This window comes from Dendronephthya gigantea, unplaced genomic scaffold (assembly GCF_004324835.1).
Source record: "Dendronephthya gigantea isolate DGI-Jeju-01 unplaced genomic scaffold, DenGig_1.0 000006F, whole genome shotgun sequence".
In the NCBI taxonomy this organism is placed as follows: domain Eukaryota; kingdom Metazoa; phylum Cnidaria; class Anthozoa; order Malacalcyonacea; family Nephtheidae; genus Dendronephthya; species Dendronephthya gigantea.
Window position 1 is genome coordinate 496,784 of NW_021163016.1, and position 19,691 is coordinate 516,474.

Sequence of the window (19,691 nt, forward strand, 5' to 3'; positions counted from 1 at the left end):
GGATCGCCTATTTATGAAATCGTCTGCTAAGAGAGTGTAATTAATGGTAATTCGGGTGATAATCAAACAGACCGTGGGCTTTTCCGGTGCAAATTATCATTCATCATGCCGCTAGCTTTGTCATTTTCAATATATCTGATTATGATTTGACGTCCAATGCTAAATGAGGTCGGTGTATATCATAAAATATGCGTGTAGCCAGTCCTGGGCGTACTGTGAATCGAAAAGTACGCTTTCCGGCTCCGTGGTTCCCACATATATCCGAAGTAAACTTATTTAAAAAAGGAACTCTGTGTGAATATTCAAATGCGTCTTGTTACATTTTAATTCCTTGATCAAGTAATATACCGCAAACCATATTGACCTAAAAATGTCCTCAATTTAGCGAGACCTTTTAGACGTTTTAATTCCTGAAAGCTTTTAAGATCAATAATTACCTATATTATACTTCGGTATTCCAAACCTTCGGTCTGCGTGTAAACTAAGCTCTTGCATTTGTTTTAAGAATTAATTAGAACGAAATTGCCACAATAGTTTCAAAGATCCATATAAGCGCTTTAGACGTTTATGACGTTTTATATTAAATATGCGTTGTGTGCGAAACGTCGATTTTGCGGGGGAAGTCATTGCATAAATGAAGCTGAATTTCCTCAATAGATATCTGTAAGTGAAACTCTATATATAGGGAGGGCAGGTCGCAGTGTGTAATAAAAGTAAATGATTGTACTACCGTAGAGTGCATGAACTTATCAACATGCTAATGAAGAGTTATCAGATTATCGCAATTAGTTTTCTACAGTTACGTGCAAAGTTGAATATATATAGGAGAGTTTGAAAGCAGATGTTCTTCAGTATTTTAAGACTCTAAGTGCATGTGATTTCACATGAAGCTTGTAGATTAACAAAAAGTTGCGGCCTTTAACAAAAAGAATGGTCTAATATGACTCCAAACTAGATCATTAATATTTCGTCGCAGAACTGGCTATACTTTCGTGACACACCTGCATGCATGCATTTGTATTATTTACATTGTATTATATAGTTTTTAATCCTGAAATTCGATGGTTTCCATAGTCCATAGATTGAAGTGATGCATGGACGTTTTATATTATAGCCTGCGAATACCATTTTATATTTAAAGAGGAAAACATTAGCGATTCCACGATGTATATGATGGGCTAATGATTTCGTTTTTCATATTTTAATTGTTTCTATGCAAGATTAATCGCTTTTTAATATGAGGAAAATGGCTAGCCGATTGTTTGGTCAGATCCACTTTGTTGATAGATATTCTCATTTTTCTCTATCTTGTTTTTTGTTTAATATAGCTCTAACTACACTCTTCAGAAACGCTTTTTCAAAAGTTTTTCATCGTGCAGGCTAGGTAAAACCGTCGGCCATTTTGATTTTGCTTAAGTCGGCCAATCAGATTTCAGAATAGCTCATTCACGCCGCCCGATCAGTGGAAAATTGCTTTTATAGATGCAATAAGAACTGATTTAAATTCATAATGTTGACAATCCGGTTTAAAATCCGTAAGTGCGCTGTGAAATTTGCCTTAAATACTCGTAGCTATATGTAGCTACGAGCCTATGAAGAATACAGCAAGAGTCTTTGACACGAAAATGAACAATTTGATTAATGTTCCTATTTTAAGAAAATATATTAATGTGATATTGAATATAGATAGAATTGTAAAGAGCTTTTATGGGAAAAAACATTTTATGCATAAAAATAACAGTCTTCTATTCAAATGATCGGATATCTATAAACCAATATCTTAAGCGAAAACGGTTAAAATGTTCGCAAAAGGTCCAATATAAACATGCAGTAAAGAAAACAAAGAAGTGAATATATATGTATGATGTGTATATCAGCTTATTAAGAAGTGTTATCTACCATTTTTTAAACTTGAACAATCGTGACTTGCGGAACAGGGTGTAATTTTTGGGATAGTGCACGATGCATTGTATGAAAAAATGACATCGAAATTTAAGCAGAGTCTAGATCTTCGGCATGAGTCATGTTTATACCCAAAATAGTACAGCGTCGTTTCTAGTGAAAAAATTAAAAATGTCTAAATATAACTGAGATTTCAAAACAAAATATTTGCCAAGTCGAAACGGAAGAAATTAGGTTATTTTTAACAAAATTCAACAACAAAAATCAATGAACCTTTTTTTTTAAAAAAAAGCTTATTAATACATCTAGATTATATTAGCAAGCGATTGTTGTTGCTTATATTTGGTTGCGAAACTCTTGTTTGAACCTGGGATTAAGCGTTTTTTAATATATATCGTGCGTGTATAGATCCATAATCGCGTCATCAAGAATATTTATAAATCTAGCCAAACACTTGAGATTAGTTTCATATGCATGACAACTATGATGTATGTACACACACAATGTGCCAGACTGGATTTCTTGACCAGATTGATAGTGATATAGCTACATCATGTATATATAGCCTATATATGTATGTATACATATAATATGTGACCCTAAGTATTTTGGGACGAATTTTCTCATCTGAAATATGACCCTTTAAGATCATGACAATGCACCCTCGCATTGCATGCATGTATACATCATCATCTAGCATTCTAGCTACATGTGGAAAAAACTGAAAAGAAATAACTATATATATACATGATTAAAATTGAAGCAATGCGCTCTGATTAAAAGGCTTTCAATCCTTTTCACCCTATTGAAACATAAAGCCCGCTGCACAATGCAGGGGGCTTTAGAAATAGCATTCATTCTGTTAATGCAATCGTATGATGCATTATCATTATTGCATAACCGGCTGTGTTCACGATTTTTTCAGTAGTTTGTACCTATTAAAATGGTTTTCATGCTTTTTGTATTTGGAGATGTATGGAGATTACTTTAAGGAAATTTCAATGAGTATAGGACAATTACGAATTCTACTTTACCGAATTTAGCAAAGTTTGCAAAATTAATAACGCATACGATTTCGCCCCTCTCGTTATATGATCGGCTGAGACAATAAAAATGAATATACACATGCAGATGCTTTATCCTTTCATAGACAATGCATGTACGGGAGTAAGATAGAAAAGCGAACGCTATAAAGCGAGAGACGATCTATACAACTATTATAGCCATAGAAGGATCTTCTATGCCCGAAGGCATGAAAACAGGATCGTTACAGGCGGGATCATGATAATATTATAGACTAGAACATTCAATTCAAATTAGGATTTAAGCCCTAATGACCGAGCATATACATGCATGCATTATTATATAAATACGGCAGATAAAATATCTGTCAGGAAAGAAATATATAGATCATCTTTTTGGGCAAAGACGCGCAAATAAACTATATGCATCAGTCACCTTTAATGATAATGTCCATCGGAAGCATTCTTTTTGCCCATACATATATTTCAAATTTAATTAGATTGAGAATATATGACATCCTGACCAACTTTATTGAAAGACAAATGGTTGCTCCTTTCCGTGCGAAAAACTGATGAAAATCTTTTACAATTTGTCAACAGCTATAGGACATAGAAAATAACACGGAACACTGAAGTTAATGCATCTTTGACTATAAGATATGTTTGACCTTTGGACACAAAAAAAATTACGGTTGATTATAGGATATGACTATTTTCAAGAGATTCTTAAGTGCCTTACACAAAGTGTACACAATGACTCATATTATGACCCCCGTGCTCTTTCATTCTCCTTTCACGAACCGTTTAATATTTCCCTGACACTGCTGACAGTACAAACTGTTGATCAAACCATAAGGACTGAGGTGTTTAATTTAGCACGGCATTTTTGTATTTTAATTTAACGCCGTTTTTAGGGTTGCATTACGACTCACGATCTTGATCTTGCATATTATACTCTGCTCATTTGCATGGATAGCGAATCTTTCGTATTAAATATTTGTTATCACAAAATAACCGGAATTGAAAAAATAAATTATTTGCATAAAAACGGTGCAAATGAAAAGGCTGTAAAAATGCACTACGTTTTCTCGCAGACAAATCTGCGTCAACTCGTAGGCCGGCAGATGATGTTAGACGTTGCAGTGTAGAACAATGGCCTGTTAGGCTGCAATCCAGGCTTTCATTGAGTTGAAAATTGTGTGTATTTCCGAAAATCAAACGTAGTATTTTCGAAGAGTATTAAATTAATTCAGTAAGAAGGGAAAGAACCTGAGGTTTTCAGCGAATTCACGCCCTCCGGTGCTGGCCCATTTAACAACGACGACCAAAACAAACTCAATAAAATAAATGGTTATAAAAAGTGTCGTATTTTATTTTCATTAAGCATAATTTATATACAGCATAAAACGTTGAGACGTATACTAAACGATAAATTTTCAATAACGCAATAAGGAGTATAAACCTATTAAGTTTAAGATTACATTGTTCCTCATTACGACTAAAACGACCACGACCAGCGCATGCGCAAGTAATTGAAAACTTGCATTAGTCATTAGGAATGAATCGTCTGTTGCGATTCAAATTCTTTTTGCTGAAATAGGACTTCGAAGAAAAACGTGTGAATTTATAAAAATTTAGTTCATCAGCACTATCTGATGTAGCAAATGTTCCATGAAAATGTTTACATTTAAACAAACGTATATGTTCTTATGCTTTCAACATGTCCTCCATTTCTGTTGATGTAAGTTTGACAGCGTTGCCTGAAAACGCGTTTTTTAACAGCCGGTCGTTAGGGGGTTGCATGCAAGTGTAACATGTTGGATCGATTTAAAACCACCGAAGATGTTTGAATCCAAAACTATTATTACTAACGTTTTATTACCGCGCTATCGAAAAGAAACGGACCGATTGGTTGTCAGGGTAAATAAGCAAATCATCCTGCAAACTGGAAGGAATTTGACAATTGACATGAGCAGACAATTGACACGGGCTTTTGGAGGCATGCAGTTATATACAAGAATAGTTGATTAGTTGATTATTTTTAGAGACGAGTACTCGCCAGAATGTAGAGTTCACTACGGATCGACATCCTTCATCTTGAAACAATTGGAATTCTCAAGTTAAAACGTAATTAAAAGTTTGACGCTGTTTGAAATGCTATCGTTGGATTATCGCAACATTTTACGATAGTTCTGGTAACGCTTGACGTTTGCGATGGCGGACGTATCACCTGGAGTAATCGGTAGAATGAGATTTGACGAGACAAGACAAAAGAAGTTAATTCTTCGCACTCGGCTTGATAGCGTTTGTCTATAGTGTCTGATTAGAAGATATTTCAAGGCTGTCAAACTAAGTCAAACATTAAACGACGTATTTTAAATGTGACGCAAGTGCAAGTTCAACTGTTCAACAAATCAGTTCTCTAAGCAAAACGATAATTGTTTCGATCTGACATGTTGACGAGTTCAATATTTGCATTCGTCTATGCTATGTCGGTTTAATAATCGTTAAATATTATAGTGATATAAATGAGATGTCTGGTTCTTCTCAATCCTTCTCGAAATATTAGAAATAGGAAAATATTACTTAATTACATTTAATCGAGGCTTAGACGGGAAACTGGCGGACATTTGACTAGATTTTGATTACGATCAGAGACATATCACAGGAAATTATTTTGAAAATAACGGACGTACTTTTTAAAAAAATACACGTTTTCGCTAATCAATTTCAGGACATCGTTTTTTTACGATTTACACTGATTTTCTTTGCCAAGAGCGGAGTCTCAACTGAATTTAGAGCAACTTTCACAGAGAGTTTCCTATTAAAATAGATGTATTAAAGCAATTTATCATATCTGGTCATATCTAAATAGCCATTTTTGTACACATGATATATTCCAGAATATTGACAGAATTTCGTCGGCGACGTCTCCCTAAATGTTTCAGAGAAATTCACATAAGAATTGTATGTATAAAATCAGCATATTTCATTAACTCACTTTTTTTCGACATAAATTCACAGTATCGCCATTGGGTGATAATTGTTTACAGATCTGTCGTACTGTGAATCACAACGAACTGACTTCCCATGCAACCGAAATTCCGCATAACTTCCGAACAAAGACATTTCATGTTTAATTTACCAGGTGAAACGTCTGGCCGATGAAATCGACTGTAAATTACAACATTTATAAGAACGTTAATACTGCGTGTTACGAAGTATGATTGAAGCTTGTATTAAATTATATAGTACTTTCTTCAAATATATATACGTGCATTAGGCACACGATATTCTCTATATTAACAAAATACACGCATAGGAGAAGTCTTGATCATTGAGATCGCTGATCATTTGGACTTTTTATTATGAAGATTAATGGCATTCGTAGTTTACGTTGGCGGACTGCATCATAATCCTACGTCAGTCAAACTACACACGGCCGGTGACCAAAATGGGACGATAACTCAATCAAAAGCAAATCAAATTTCATGCTTGATAAATTATAATGCAATGTATAGTGATTCCTTCAGCATGCACATGAATAAAATACGACGCGTAGTATAAACGAAGATCATGACGTGAAATTTAGGCCTTGCATGCATAACTTTTTCCTTTGACGTGAAGCTTTGAACAAGTGTTTATTGTTTTATCTTAACGAAGAGAAACTAATCGAGAAAGAGAAAGCAATCTCACATGCACTCTTTTCGGGTACTTTGAGACACGTGCTATTCACACGTGCTATTTTATTATATCGGGATGACCAAGTCACTGGCATACAGAATCATGTCTTATATACAGGCCACTTTTTTCGATCCATCGAAAGTCATTTCACGCATCGTACAAAGTCTGGTAAACTTTAAGTTAAGGCAGATATTAACGACGTATTTGAAATGTGACAAGAATGTAAGCTCAACTCATTTGTTCTTCAATTCCAGCAATATAAATAATAGTTTGTTTTAAAAATATGTTGATGCATGACTTAATTCCTCTATATTTAGGTGTAACGCTGGTCAAATCATCCTCAGATATCAAGGTAATGATATAAAATATCTTCTTAGCTCCACCTCAGTTTCCCGATATTTACTGAGAAGTCGTTTCTTTTAATAACTTTTCTGGAAGGCTCATTCTATCAGCGATAGAGACAAGCAGCCTGCTGTGAGACTCGTTAATTGAAGGTAAAATAGGGAGTTTCAGATTAGAATTAATGAGGAGGAAGGTAAAACACCCGAAAAAACCTGTTCATTTCCGTCAAATGAATACGAAATTTCCCACTTCCTGAAGAACAGCCGCCAATTCACATGCCTACAGCCAACTTGTTTCTATTTTAAGTTTTGTTTGTCAAGACCAGAGAATTCTGCTGAGTTTAGATTTGATTTCGCATAGTTTTTCCTAATGAGTTGAATAAAACATTTATTCACCATAGTTTTCCCGGGAAAGTGTGTACATTATAATGCATATATTATCATTCGTTGGCTATATAGGCTTACTTCTGTACACAAAGACAACCAAATGTCTCCTTGTTTACAAATATAATCATCACGAACCTCGCAATAGATATAGCTGAACTTCTGGCTAAAAATTTTGCTTAAGCGTTTTGTCAATGAAAATGACCGTAACTATAACCTTAGAACAATAACTATAACTACAAAAAAATAGACTATAACTATAACTGTAACTGTAACTATAACTATAGCACATGCGTCTTTTTGTGACTAGCCATCACTTGTGACAGTCGAGTAAAAGGAAAACCTTCGTTTTGATTTGATGGAGATTAACAAGTGGGCAAATTGCAATTGGCTTTTATTGCTGGGCTTTGTTGCTGCATGTGTTTAGTCAAAAATTTTGTCTGAAGATAAGTTAATCCGCATCTTTGACCGAACAGTGCATCCGTATTTCTAAGCATTATGAGTTTTTGAAGACAAGGCCAAATGAATACAGATACAAGTTTTTAAGGACAATTTCTTTCCATTTATTTCATATTCATTTCACAAATATTCATTCAGTCTAAATTCCAAGTTTGCATTTACGTTTACTGCATGTCCAGCGTATCATCACAGCGTTTACATTCCCAAATCCCAAACAATCGTTGGATGTGCGTTTTATAATAATTAATATACATATAACAGTAGCATTTAAGTTCGATAGCTTGCCGCTCTTGGCAGTGCAAATTGCATACGAATTCAATTAGGCTTGCTGATTAGTTGACGGTAATGTAATGCTTTACATAATGCTGCACAGGTGGCCCTTGGAGTTCTTTTGTCGAAGTGGCTTCTGGTCATTATTTTGATTTTGCAAGCTGATGAAACAACATCTGACCCCGGTCGTTGGCCGCGGAAGACTTTCGATTCGTTTCCATTCCCCAATAACGACATCGTACAGCTCGGCTGAGGCTAAGCTCACTCCGTCCCAGCCTCCCACGATGTAGATCTTCTTGTTATGCACGGCTGCGCCCGCGTTCGATCTGGCAACGAACATGGGTGGAATTGGCGTCCACAGGTTCGATTCGAAGTCGTAAACCTCTCCGGTTCGTAGCGTGTCGTTGCCATCGTAACCGCCGATGCAAAACATTCTGTCGTCGACAACGACAGCGCATGGAAATGATCTTCTATCGTGCATTTGGGTAACATCTGTTGCACTCCATTCATCCCTGTAATTTGAAAGAAAAAGACGGATTCTTGATTTGTGGCTACGTTATATGCTCAGGTTTTTTGCTGAAAACGCTAAAAAGGAAAAGGTTCTGATACCACAATTCAACAGTTTTTTCGCTAGCAGCCTTACGCAATAAATTTATTCAAACTATCGTATTCAGCACAATCACTCAATCAGCTGAAGTAGTCTACAAAAGTCTAGTCAAAATTTCCAGTGAAAAGCTGGACCTCCACTAAATTGGATTATGATTCACTTCGGCACTTGAATTCAGTGAGTTCTTTCATTTCTACGCAAAAACACCTTCGTTTTTCACTTCCTTCGCTTTAGTATAGATATAATATTTGAAAATATTTCATGGCCATATTGCTTTATGTGAAGTAAAGCATTGTTTATGCCAATTTGAAACAAGGATCGAAATAGTTGGTCCGCAATTAGATTGAGATGGTTTCTCCAAAATGCAAAAGAGAGCGTTTGCTGACCTCGAATGCCCTTCAAAAAAAACCTTTTGAGTTTTCCTTCGTTACGTCACTATGATAGATCTACTGAGATCTGTAGCAACTTACTTTATCGTGTCGTATCTCTCGACTGTATTCAAAATGTTTGATCCATCATGGCCTCCCAATACGTAGACATACTGGCCATGTGATACTGCGCATGTGCAACGTCGTCTGCTTGGCATCGAGGCGATTGTCTTCCATCTAAAAGGCAATTCAACATAAAACTCATTCACACAATATGTAAGAACGCATATCGTTAATCAATCAAGAAAACACTTTTGGAAACACGGGCAAGAATACGGGCAGTGACATGACATGCAAACTTTTCACCGTAAACACAATGCATAATAAAACGAGTTGATTAATAATATAGGTAAGAACACACTGTGAAAGACAACATCTTATATTCTCAAAATACCAGTTATATAAAAGAAAACAACTATCGCACCTGAATATGCCCCTGTTGAGTTCCACTGACCACTAAGCATTTTAATTAGTATTTGTGTGTGTGGGAGGGGGGGTAGGCACAGAAGTAGGCAGATGATACGACATTACACATATCTTTTATTTAAGCACCAAAAGACTACATGCAGTTAACAACCGACTCACTGTAAATAATTTGCCTCGATTTCGAGTCGAGCACACTGGAAGCTATGACGTCACGCGAGACCGAAGGAACTGCATTGTCAACTACAGGGTGTATAATAAATCTGGAACCCACTTAATATTCATATAATTTTGTTCAATTCTATTCAATAACAAAAGATTAGGCCCTTGGGAATTATAAAAGTTGCGCTTTTTTGATACACCCTGCAGAGCATGTGATAGGCAAAACAATGCTTCTCCCTTTTCGTGCCCTTGGGGCGAGGGATGTGTATGAAGTTTGAATATTACAGCATGAATGACTCACTTGTTAGTTCCAATGCTGTAACTTTCAACGGTATTTAACGTTGTGCTTCCATCAAAACCTCCCATTGCATAAATAATACCATTCACTTCAGCCATGCTGAGCTTGCTGCGGGCTGCGTTCATTGAGGCCACATAATGCCACGTCTTATCTCGGGCGTCGTAACATTTCACTTGAGAAAAGAAAAGAAAAGCGAAATTTATTCTTTGCGAAAAATATCAGTATCGGCATTCAGCTCTTAGAAAACAGATACCTGTCACACTATTGATGCCATTAGGCAGTATTAACTGGTTGCTCAAAGACTAGTGCCCGAGTAACACTAAATATTAACCCTGGAGATAGTGATCTCTTTCGCAGAAGATATGTACCTAATGTGAGCTAATTGTGTTTTATTTTATTTTTAGCCCTCTTTCGTACAACCTGTTCAAACAGGTATGGTACGCGGATCCTTGTCTGTTAATTCTTCTTGGCTATTTAGGAATAGATCTATGTTAGCAGAGGTCATTGGTCAAGGAGGAACATAGAAAGGTTCCCATGCATTAGTTGCATTCATGTTCATTAAAATAGCTGCATGAAATCCAAGGTAATAGAGTGAGCAAATTTTGCCGCGTAAAGAGCCTCTACTGCTAAAGTATCGTATTAAAATTGCACGTTTGAGAACAATAACGAGATTAGAAAGTACCAAGGAATGAACGTATTACTCGATTTTCAGATATGCGAAACTCGTCAAAATCTCCCAAACAGGCAGACCCTACTAAATAGGGTTTGTATTACACTGGACCCAACAAGCCTATGGTCGATACCTACAAACACTGATGTATTTTTGAAGAAAACTCTTTGACGTACCTGAATTCAAGGTCTCTGAATTGACACACGAATAACCTCCTGCTATGTAAACATTGCTGCCAATACCACAGATACCATGGTAACCGCGTTCTTTCGAGAGCTTTGGTAGTTCAGTCCATTGGTCCTTCATCGTATTGTACGAAAACACTAAAGGAAAGGAAATGAAGACGTGTTAATCGTCTGACGTCCGTAATTTGTGATAAGAATATAAGTGACCACTCGCCCCGGGGGTTCGTGGCCACTTTGTTTTTGTTCTTATCGCAAATGACGTCATCTTTGTATCTATAACTGAACAGACAACGGTTCAATGCTATCTATTTTTTAAACAGGCATGCTCCTCCATAAATGCATCCTTCTTTTCCAGGTTATGCGCCTATAGCTCTGCTCCTAGACAGTTCGGCTCATTCAGGTGGAATGTTTTGGACTTGTTTACCTGTTGTTAAAGGCGTGATGTCACCATTTCCTCCGATAACCATGAGTGACTCGTGCAACCTCTCGTACTGCCGGGGGCGAATCTTGGCGTTGTCAACCTCCACGCGTCTTTCAGGTAACATGTGATAGTGCTGAGCTTCAAGCAACAGACTTCTACAGGACGGGGTCATATTAAACAGACTCTCTTTCTCAACGAAATCCACTAAATAATACGGAGATATCAAAGGCAATCTTATGTGTTTTATCAGCTCGGGGAAATGCTGACGCCGTGCGCGAATGTCGCTCTTGATCCAGCGCATCAAGGCTTCGTAGATCTTTTCTTCAGATTCAGCGTTGATTTCATCGCTTTGCAACAACATGGCAAGTTGACGAGGTGATAAGCTTAAGAAATCTTCCGTTTCCGAGACGTATATAAAATTCTGGTGGATAAATTCGCATGCTATCAAATGCAGTTCTTCGCATGCGTAGATTTCTGCAAAAAGTTGAATCGCTAAGGCATTCGTTATGGTCAAACGACTCTCCAGGAAACGGCAGCAAGCATCTTTGACCGTTTGAACCAACAATAAATTTGCAGCTTGTAAGATGTTTTCTACGTTGTTTTTGTTCAAGAAGATCTCCCCGGTGTAGATAAAGTGTAGAATCGCCCGCATAGTTTCGGCCCCAATTCCGTTTAGATAGATAGACTGTTCCGTACTTTCTTTCATATTCCCGTTGAACATCGCTAGAAAATAATCCGAGCTCGCCGAAAGGATGTTCCGATGCGCCGGGAATTCCTGGTTGTCAATTTTAATGATAACATCACACATGACATTGTTCTCGCGAAGTTTGTTTAGCCTTTTTAGAATTTCCTTCGAGTAGCGTTCATCGCAAAACTTGTACTCTTCCGGTGAAGGCATAGATGACGGCGGAAGTGCAGTCATTGCAAGCCAACTATACGATAGTAACGTAAACAGATTGATAATTTGTACGCGAAATCCTTGGAGCTGCAGGAAAACTCATTTGTCTTGAATGAAAATACCGTTGAGGTTTCCTTCGCGTTCTTTTGTTTGCGCGTCCCACTTCGAATGACGTATGAAATTAATTGCGTCGTGTGACGTAAGCACACTCTTGAGCCCAAGCGCTTTCGAAATTTACGCGGTCGCGTGAAGAGCGCGCGTGGCGTGTGGACGTGCTTCTGAAATCGGGTTCTGAATTCTGAAATCGAAACTGTCTGAAATTAGCGCTTGTGTCATGCATGTATTGAATATTGATATGTATATTTAAATTTGTATAAAGCCAGAGCGCGTACATAAGCTTATCTATTTAAGTGCCCTATTTCTAATTCTGACCGCGAAGTCGTAATACATCAGTCGGAGTGGTCGGAGCTATTAGACTTCTCCGCAGGCATCTATAATGGTTTTGGTCAATATGAATAGAAAGCGATAGTAAGTCATCTCATGTTTTTGTTTAATCTGGGCAAGCGGGATCGATATGATGTAAACAACCCTTTATAGAACCGGCAGTGGACACTGGTCAGGGACTCAGGGTTTCTAGTTCGTCTATAACGACTGAAATTACTTCCGGTTGCGGTTCGTGGATCAGAAAACGTCGCTAGCTCACTATCGTTGGTCGGAACTGTCGGAACTCAGAAGAGTGACGTCAGCCGATAGCAATTTTTGTTTCTTTCTGTCACCACTTATCTGTTGAAGGGTACGATTAGCCGGTGGGATATTTGTGCCATCACAAGAACTTCACATGCACGCGTACAGAGATTTTGGCTGATGCAATCAAGTCGCAGCAGATTGTTTACATATTTTTTTATTTTATGTCGTTTTATTTCTCAGTATTTCAGAAGTATTGCTGAAGATAATTTTGTGTGAAGAAGACTACGTGAAAGCTGTGCGAAAATGGCAGACGATTTTGACAATGTATTAAATGTTCTTGTGTTCATCTTTTTATACTGCATCTGTGTGGCACGTGAAGACAGCAATTTGCCAATTTGGATTTCTGCGATGTTTTCTCCTGAATATATTCTTTGTGCGTTCAGGTTTTTGATCCAAGCATGAAGAAAAAGAAGAAAAAGGTTAAAAAGATTGTCGATTTAGATGGTCCAGAAGAGACGGCGGAGACAGCCAAAAGCGAGGAGCCACAAATTAATAGTGAGAACACAAATAAAGAAAATGAGGCAGTTGAGGAGTCACAGGAAAAGGATATTGGTAAATATATCTTCTCTAACTTTGTAGATAAGAGGCAGAGAAAACAGATTTACTGTGTATAGTGAAAATAGCAAATTCAAATGTAATTTGAACAGTAACTGAGTTTACAAATCCTTTATTTATGTATAAATATCATTTTCGTTTTCCCAAGTGCAAAAATGGTTACCCACTTACCCCATTCAACAGAGACCTTATATACCAAAATAATTGATAACCGTCAAATATACAAAAACAACTCCAGATGTTAAAACAAAACTGCCTGCAGTGTTGGGTGATTTGATTTCATTTTCAATTTAAAAATAAGCAGGCAGGAATATGTCCTCTCTTGTTGTATGATAGAACTAAGAACATACACTTTGTTACGGTATCTATATAGCTCCCTTTTACTATTACAAGGGTGGTCGTTGAAGGACCCCTGTTTAACACAGTTATGATTGCAGAAATGTATAAGTAAATTACCCCTTTACACTCCCCATCCGCTCTCTAATTGAAAGTTGTATATTGGGTGAGGATGATGAAATACCTGATTTTTTTAAGTGATATGATGTAATAACTGAAACTGTAGTTAAAACCTATACTGTATAACATTATAAACATGTTCTTCACATGCAAGTGCAATTTAATTCCTTGTTTAGGACTGTTTCATCATACATTGTTTTGTAATGTACCTGATGTTGAAGTGATATGATGTAACACCTGAAAATGTAGTTGAAATATATATTATAAGCATACATATATAACATTATAAACATACATTTCACATGCAAGTGCAATTCAGTTGTGTAGTGCTGTCTCATCCTTTAAGGTTGTGTAATGTGTATTTCACTGTTAAATGTCTCTTTATTCTGGGCCTTCAAAGTTTGTTTTTCTGGCCATGTTTTTACTAGACCCTTTGCACATGACATCACATTAGGCATCTGGAGGACAAATTAACGTAGCATAAATTTTGCAAAAACGTAAATTTGGGCAAAATGTAGAAATATTTACTAGTGTGAGAAAGTTTGCTTCGTTAACTGCTTTTGACCCCTATATCAACCTTCACCGCTGACATAACGATTATTTTTAGTGAAACAAGGAAACTTGTAGGGGACAACTTTTACTGATTATGACATCAGTGCAATAGGTCTATAGTTAATGTTGCTTTATTCATTAGTAATAGTATCAGAGTTGGTTTTAAGAATTGATGACCATTTCTGCAATCTCATGTAATTGTTTCTTACATAACAGATGATGACATGAATTTTGATGATTTCTCATCTATGAAAAAAAAGAAAAAGAAGAAGAAGAAGAAGGGATTTGAGGATGGACAGGAGGATATAGAGGTTAGGCTTCCGAAGTAATTCTGATGAGCAACGAAAAAAGTTTAACAAGAAATAGCTTTTGTATAATGTCAATGTGAAAAGCCTGATATAGTACAAAATTTGATTAGTTTAGTAGAGCAAATCAAACTTTGTAAGGCATTTTTATCCAGATTTTGATGTCATTATGAAGGAGTTCTATTATTCAGCTTTAGTGTAACATATACAGTAGTTAGCACTCAGACCATTAAATGTGGTATTTTATTCTTTGATTGATTTGGGAATGTATGTTTGATAGGAGATGGCAAAGGAACCTGTTGAAAATGGAGAAGAAAATGGGGTGAGAGAGGATCAAATAGAGAAAGATCAAACATTTGACTTTACTGGGAAGAAGAAGAAGAAAAAGACTCGAACTGTATGTAATATAACCCAGAATAACTTTGAAAATAGTATGACTTTGACCAGTGACCAGTGACCACTGCATAAAGCAAATAAAACTGTTAAAAATTACTCAAAGTGGTCAAAGTCGATTTATTTCCTTGGTTATCCAGTTCCGATATATCAGTGGCTGTCTTTGCAATGTACCATGATTCAACTGTGATACAGTTTATCTAACAGTATGTTTTGACCTTTCATAGGCAAAAGAAAACGAAGTTGTCGAGCAAGGTAACTTGCCTGTACCTATATTTCTAATGTTTGGGACCCCTACATGTCATTATGTGATATGTGGTAATTTGGTCCATATTAATGATGATGTGTGTTTTTATTGTAGTGGATGAAGAGGAGAAAGAGGGGACTCAGCCAGATTACGCTGACAGGGAATACACTTATGAAGAGGTAAAGGGCACTATGATGGCATTCTATTTATTTTCCCAAAAAGATTGTAGTTCAGTCAACTGTTTTACAAACAACCAAGCAAGGCTCAAAATCAAGGCTGAGATATCTCCGGTGAAAGTGACTGCTCAAGGCTCCTCATTGGTCGCTAATTCACACAGTTTTCAAAAATCAACCTGACGAAATTGAGAACTAAGACACCCGTATTCGCCTATATAGTGTCTGTTAATAGCATAGTGCTTTTCAAGAGATTAATGTATGGAAACCTTGATCAAACACGAGTCAAATTTGGGTGTTGATAAATAGTCCAAGCGAATTATCAATCAAATTTGACCTGTCAAAATGACCGGCATGGAAAAGACCACCAAGCATTTTCGGCAGGTCATAGCCCCTTGACTGGCCGTTATTTTGAGCCATGTCAAGATATCTTCACTCAAAGTTACTGGTCAACTTTTTTGAGTTCAGTGAAAATCGTTTTTGACCAGTTACATTATAATACACATATGTAACTTTCAAGTTTGACACGCTCCAGCTTTTGTGAAATTAACTTGTATGGGACAAAGAAAGTCCGTCCGAAAACCTGTTCAGGACGAAAGATACTGATCCAGCTTAAATCAGAAAGACATTATCATTTTGTTTCACTTGGTACCAAGGTGATGCCTTGCGGGCCTGGGTGTCCACTCTGAGAATATTATAGACTCCTGAAATTTAACCAATTGTCATTATTGCAGTTGTTGACAAGGGTCTTCAAGACCATGAAAGACAAGAATCCTGATGTTGTTGCTGGCGAGAAACGGAAGTTCATCATGAGACCACCCCAAGTCTTCAAAATCGGAACGAAGAAAACATCTTTCGCAAACTTCGGCGACATCTGCAAAATGTAAGTGTAGAGTATAGGCACGTGGTTAGGCATTAAGGAAGTTTATTGAAATTTTTATGTGTTTGTTTATTATGCATCGTATTTTCTTCTAGTTTGCACAGACAACCGAAACACTTGCTTGCATATTTGCTCGCTGAATTAGGAACGAGGTCAGTGTTCATTATTAAGGTGAAACTCGCACTTGGTAAATTTCTAGTATTTGAACAAAGCTTTCGCGTTGTTTTTGGACAAAATTATTGCCACATTTCTTCTCAGTTCTTGTGAACTAGGTAAAGGATGTATTCTGTACCATAGAGTAGAGACTGGGGGAGGTTACGGATGTCATATTTTGACCCGGAATTTCGAAATTAAACTTTACCCAGAACTTAAGCCTGGGATTACTAGATAGGGAATCACTTTACCTGTAGTTAATAAACAAGTTTTTTTGATTGACAAAATAGCTATTTATCATTTATTACACTATATTTGTAGCTACGTAGGATTTTTTATCGTTTATGGTTTATCGTTTGCTTATATCGTTTATGTTTCATTCCTCTTAGTGGATCTATCGACAGTAACAACCAACTCATCATCAAAGGACGTTTCCAGCAGAAACAAATTGAAAGTGTTCTGAGAAGATACATCAGTAAGTAATCATTGTAAATAATAAATATTTTAACCATTAGAAAAAAGGCTAGTGAAGCTGTGTGGTTTCGAATTTATTCTTTGATGTCGAATGATACAGTGACCCTGGGCAGAATAGGAAATATTGTTGCGGAAAATATCTCTTTCGTAATGTTTCTCTTCATGTGTTTCTCTTAGGGCAGGTTCTCATGCTCTAGACGAAATTTTTGCTTAAGTTTTTTTTCAATTGTGAGAATTTGACCGATGTGGATTCCCTTCCCTTGGGCTTCGTACTAAAATCCTGATAAGATAATCGATGTTTCGATTGCTGTTCAGTTAGTTAGTTACTGTTATTCACGATATATTTCCTGTTATTTTACAGAGGAATACGTGACGTGCCATACGTGCCGAGCTCCTGAAACAATTCTACAAAAAGAGACGAGGTTATACTTCTTGCAGTGCGAAACTTGCGGCTCAAGATGCTCGGTCGCCAGTATTAAGTCTGGTTACCAGGCTGTGACCGGGCGACGTGCTGCATTAAAAAGTAAACAGCAGTAAAATATCGCGCCGCCGAATGAAGGACTCGACATCGTTTTGTTATATCTCTCGCATGAAAATTTTATAATTCACTATAAAATCACCGTAAAAGACAACATATGTATATGCATATATTGTTTACTGCGGAGCAGAATATAAGACCATTTCCATACTTCTAGATGCTAGAATTTCCTCTACAAAGGGCAATGTTGATCTAAATTTATTATTCCTATTAACACATTTGAACATACGAATAACTGGATGAAACATATCTTGTATAATGTTTTGTATGGATACCACTGACCTGTATATTTTAGTATATAGTTCATTAAACTGTAAGTTAAGATATATAGATCAGTGGGTTACTGTACGCTAATAATACAGATATTTCATCCAGTGTTTTTCGGTCCATATCCTGCACATTACATAAAGCGTTCAAGAGAATGCTGGAGGAGAATGATTTTTGAAAATTCTCGACCTTTTTACATTTTTTTGGTATGAAGGTCTGGGCAGAAAATTCGAACTTTATTGTATCTATCGTACTCTATTGTATACTCTAACAATGTAGTTCTTATAAACCTATTCGGAAAAGAGCAAGTGGTCTGTGGCGAGGTACACGAAAGCGAGTCTAGTCAGATTTTCATTTTCGGAATTTCAAAATCATGTTCACTTTCACTTTTTCACTGGACCTGTCAGAAGCTACAAAATCCATGTTTCTTTCAATCAAAATCCAGAAATAAAAAATTATTTTGGACTTATTTTGGCAGAAGAAAACCTGACTAGCCTCGTTCTTGTGTAACTCGCTACAGGTCTCTTGCTCTTTTTCGAATAGGTCTATTAATTTACAAGGGGAAAAAAGGGCACATCCTGATGTTTTCTTAAAGGCTGTTTTCCACTGTCGCGTTTTTCGTGCGCACATAAAAGTTTAAAATGATTTAAATGATACTTATGAAATCAACGATTGAACAGATCCATAAAATTAATTATACAACAACTTATAAGGTTTTAAGCTTTTACCCATGTGTAACTGAAAACGCGACAGTGGAAAGCAGCCCAAATAAATCAGGATTGGATTGTAGTTATCGTATTTGAGATCTGATCTGATAGTCAAGATTTCACCTTCGCTGTATAAATTTCAAGCTTTAACCACTAAAGACACGGTTTGCACTGTCAAAGACAAAGTTCCTGTGTTCACAGTTAAAAATTTTTATTTGGTAAATCCTCAGTTCAAAATGTTTTGCAGCGAATATCACGATGAAGTAACTCAGTGTTAACCACTGTTTTAGTTCCTTGAATATTTCTAGCAAATATACTTTGAAACTTAGGATCGCAGAAAATTTGACAGTGTAAACCGGGCCTAAGAGAGTGGTCAAAGTATACAAGTTTATAATGTCTCAATGTAATATCTGATCATTTCGTTATATACTGATAGATATACATATATTTAGATTTTTTGAAACAAGGGAAGTTACTGTTAAACTTTATATGGGCACTTTGTGCGCACATCTATCACAGAAAATGTACGGATGTTTGATTTAGTGTATTTTGCTTTTCTTCTCTTATTGATCCAGTTCACGATAACTGTAAAGGTTGACAATGCTTTCATGTTTTTCAAAAAGGGTAAATATTGATGTCATTTGCCTGAAATAAGGTTGACAATCTGTTCACCCAGTAACTAGTATTACTAGTCGCGTGCCCATGTAAACCTTGAAAGGCAACACCTGGAATTTTACTTTTACTTTTAGATGCCAAAAAATCAACTTAATTTTTTCAGACCACAGGTCATTTTCAAGTGATTGAAGAATACAGGTTTAATTAAAAAACGAACCTGATTAAAACCCAGAAAAATTGTCAATTATGACCAGGTAAAGTTAGACAATGCGAAAAAATATTCGGATTCGTTTTAGTTTATTGTGCCAGGAATATCACACGTGATAAACAACCTCAAAATATCACGCGGCATAAAAATTGAATATTGCCAAAGCACCGATGCTCTTCCTGAGAGTTTTTCTAATAGAAAGTGGACTTTGTTGGTAGAGGACTTTGATGCGATTCAAATTCAATGAACGGGGATGTTTTGGCTCCT

General features: G+C 36.5%; 2 protein-coding genes and 1 long non-coding RNA gene across 3 annotated transcripts; 2 read left to right on the top strand and 1 right to left on the bottom strand.

Annotated features, from left to right (window-relative positions):
* The first annotated feature begins 597 nt into the window (after nucleotides 1–597).
* LOC114516460 lies at nucleotides 598–8,248 on the top strand. Its single transcript, XR_003686297.1, has 3 exons — nucleotides 598–663; nucleotides 6,926–6,960; nucleotides 8,166–8,248. It is a non-coding gene; the product is annotated as an uncharacterized LOC114516460 (long non-coding RNA).
* LOC114516458 (kelch-like protein 12) lies at nucleotides 7,923–12,473 on the bottom strand. Its single transcript, XM_028535945.1, has 5 exons — nucleotides 11,260–12,473; nucleotides 10,827–10,973; nucleotides 9,984–10,152; nucleotides 9,140–9,274; nucleotides 7,923–8,574 (listed from the first exon to the last, which is right to left on the bottom strand). The coding sequence occupies exons 1-5, from the start codon at nucleotides 12,176–12,178 to the stop codon at nucleotides 8,148–8,150; spliced, it is 1,797 nt and encodes a 598-aa protein (XP_028391746.1). The 5' UTR covers nucleotides 12,179–12,473; the 3' UTR covers nucleotides 7,923–8,147.
* On the top strand, nucleotides 11,297–18,560 carry LOC114516459 (eukaryotic translation initiation factor 2 subunit 2-like). The gene is made up of 11 exons (XM_028535946.1): nucleotides 11,297–11,373; nucleotides 13,082–13,165; nucleotides 13,285–13,453; nucleotides 14,681–14,775; nucleotides 15,050–15,166; nucleotides 15,390–15,417; nucleotides 15,524–15,588; nucleotides 16,317–16,465; nucleotides 16,558–16,614; nucleotides 17,005–17,090; nucleotides 17,451–18,560. Exons 2-11 carry the CDS (start codon nucleotides 13,145–13,147, stop codon nucleotides 17,624–17,626), a joined length of 963 nt encoding a protein of 320 aa, XP_028391747.1. The 5' UTR covers nucleotides 11,297–11,373; nucleotides 13,082–13,144; the 3' UTR covers nucleotides 17,627–18,560.
* The last annotated feature ends 1,131 nt before the right edge of the window (nucleotides 18,561–19,691 follow it).

Coding starts and splice junctions, on each gene's coding strand:
- LOC114516458 (XM_028535945.1), bottom strand. CDS start 12,178: ATGACTGCACTTCCGCCGTCATCTATGCCTTCACCGGAAGAGTACAAG. Junction 10,974..11,259: donor CATCACGCCTTTAACAACAG/GTAAACAAGTCC, acceptor CCTTTCCTTTAG/TGTTTTCGTACAATACGATG. Junction 10,153..10,826: donor TTCAGAGACCTTGAATTCAG/GTACGTCAAAGA, acceptor TCTTTTCTCAAG/TGAAATGTTACGACGCCCGA.
- LOC114516459 (XM_028535946.1), top strand. CDS start 13,145: ATGGCAGACGATTTTGACAAT. Junction 15,418..15,523: donor AAACGAAGTTGTCGAGCAAG/GTAACTTGCCTG, acceptor TTTTTATTGTAG/TGGATGAAGAGGAGAAAGAG. Junction 16,466..16,557: donor TTCGGCGACATCTGCAAAAT/GTAAGTGTAGAG, acceptor ATTTTCTTCTAG/TTTGCACAGACAACCGAAAC.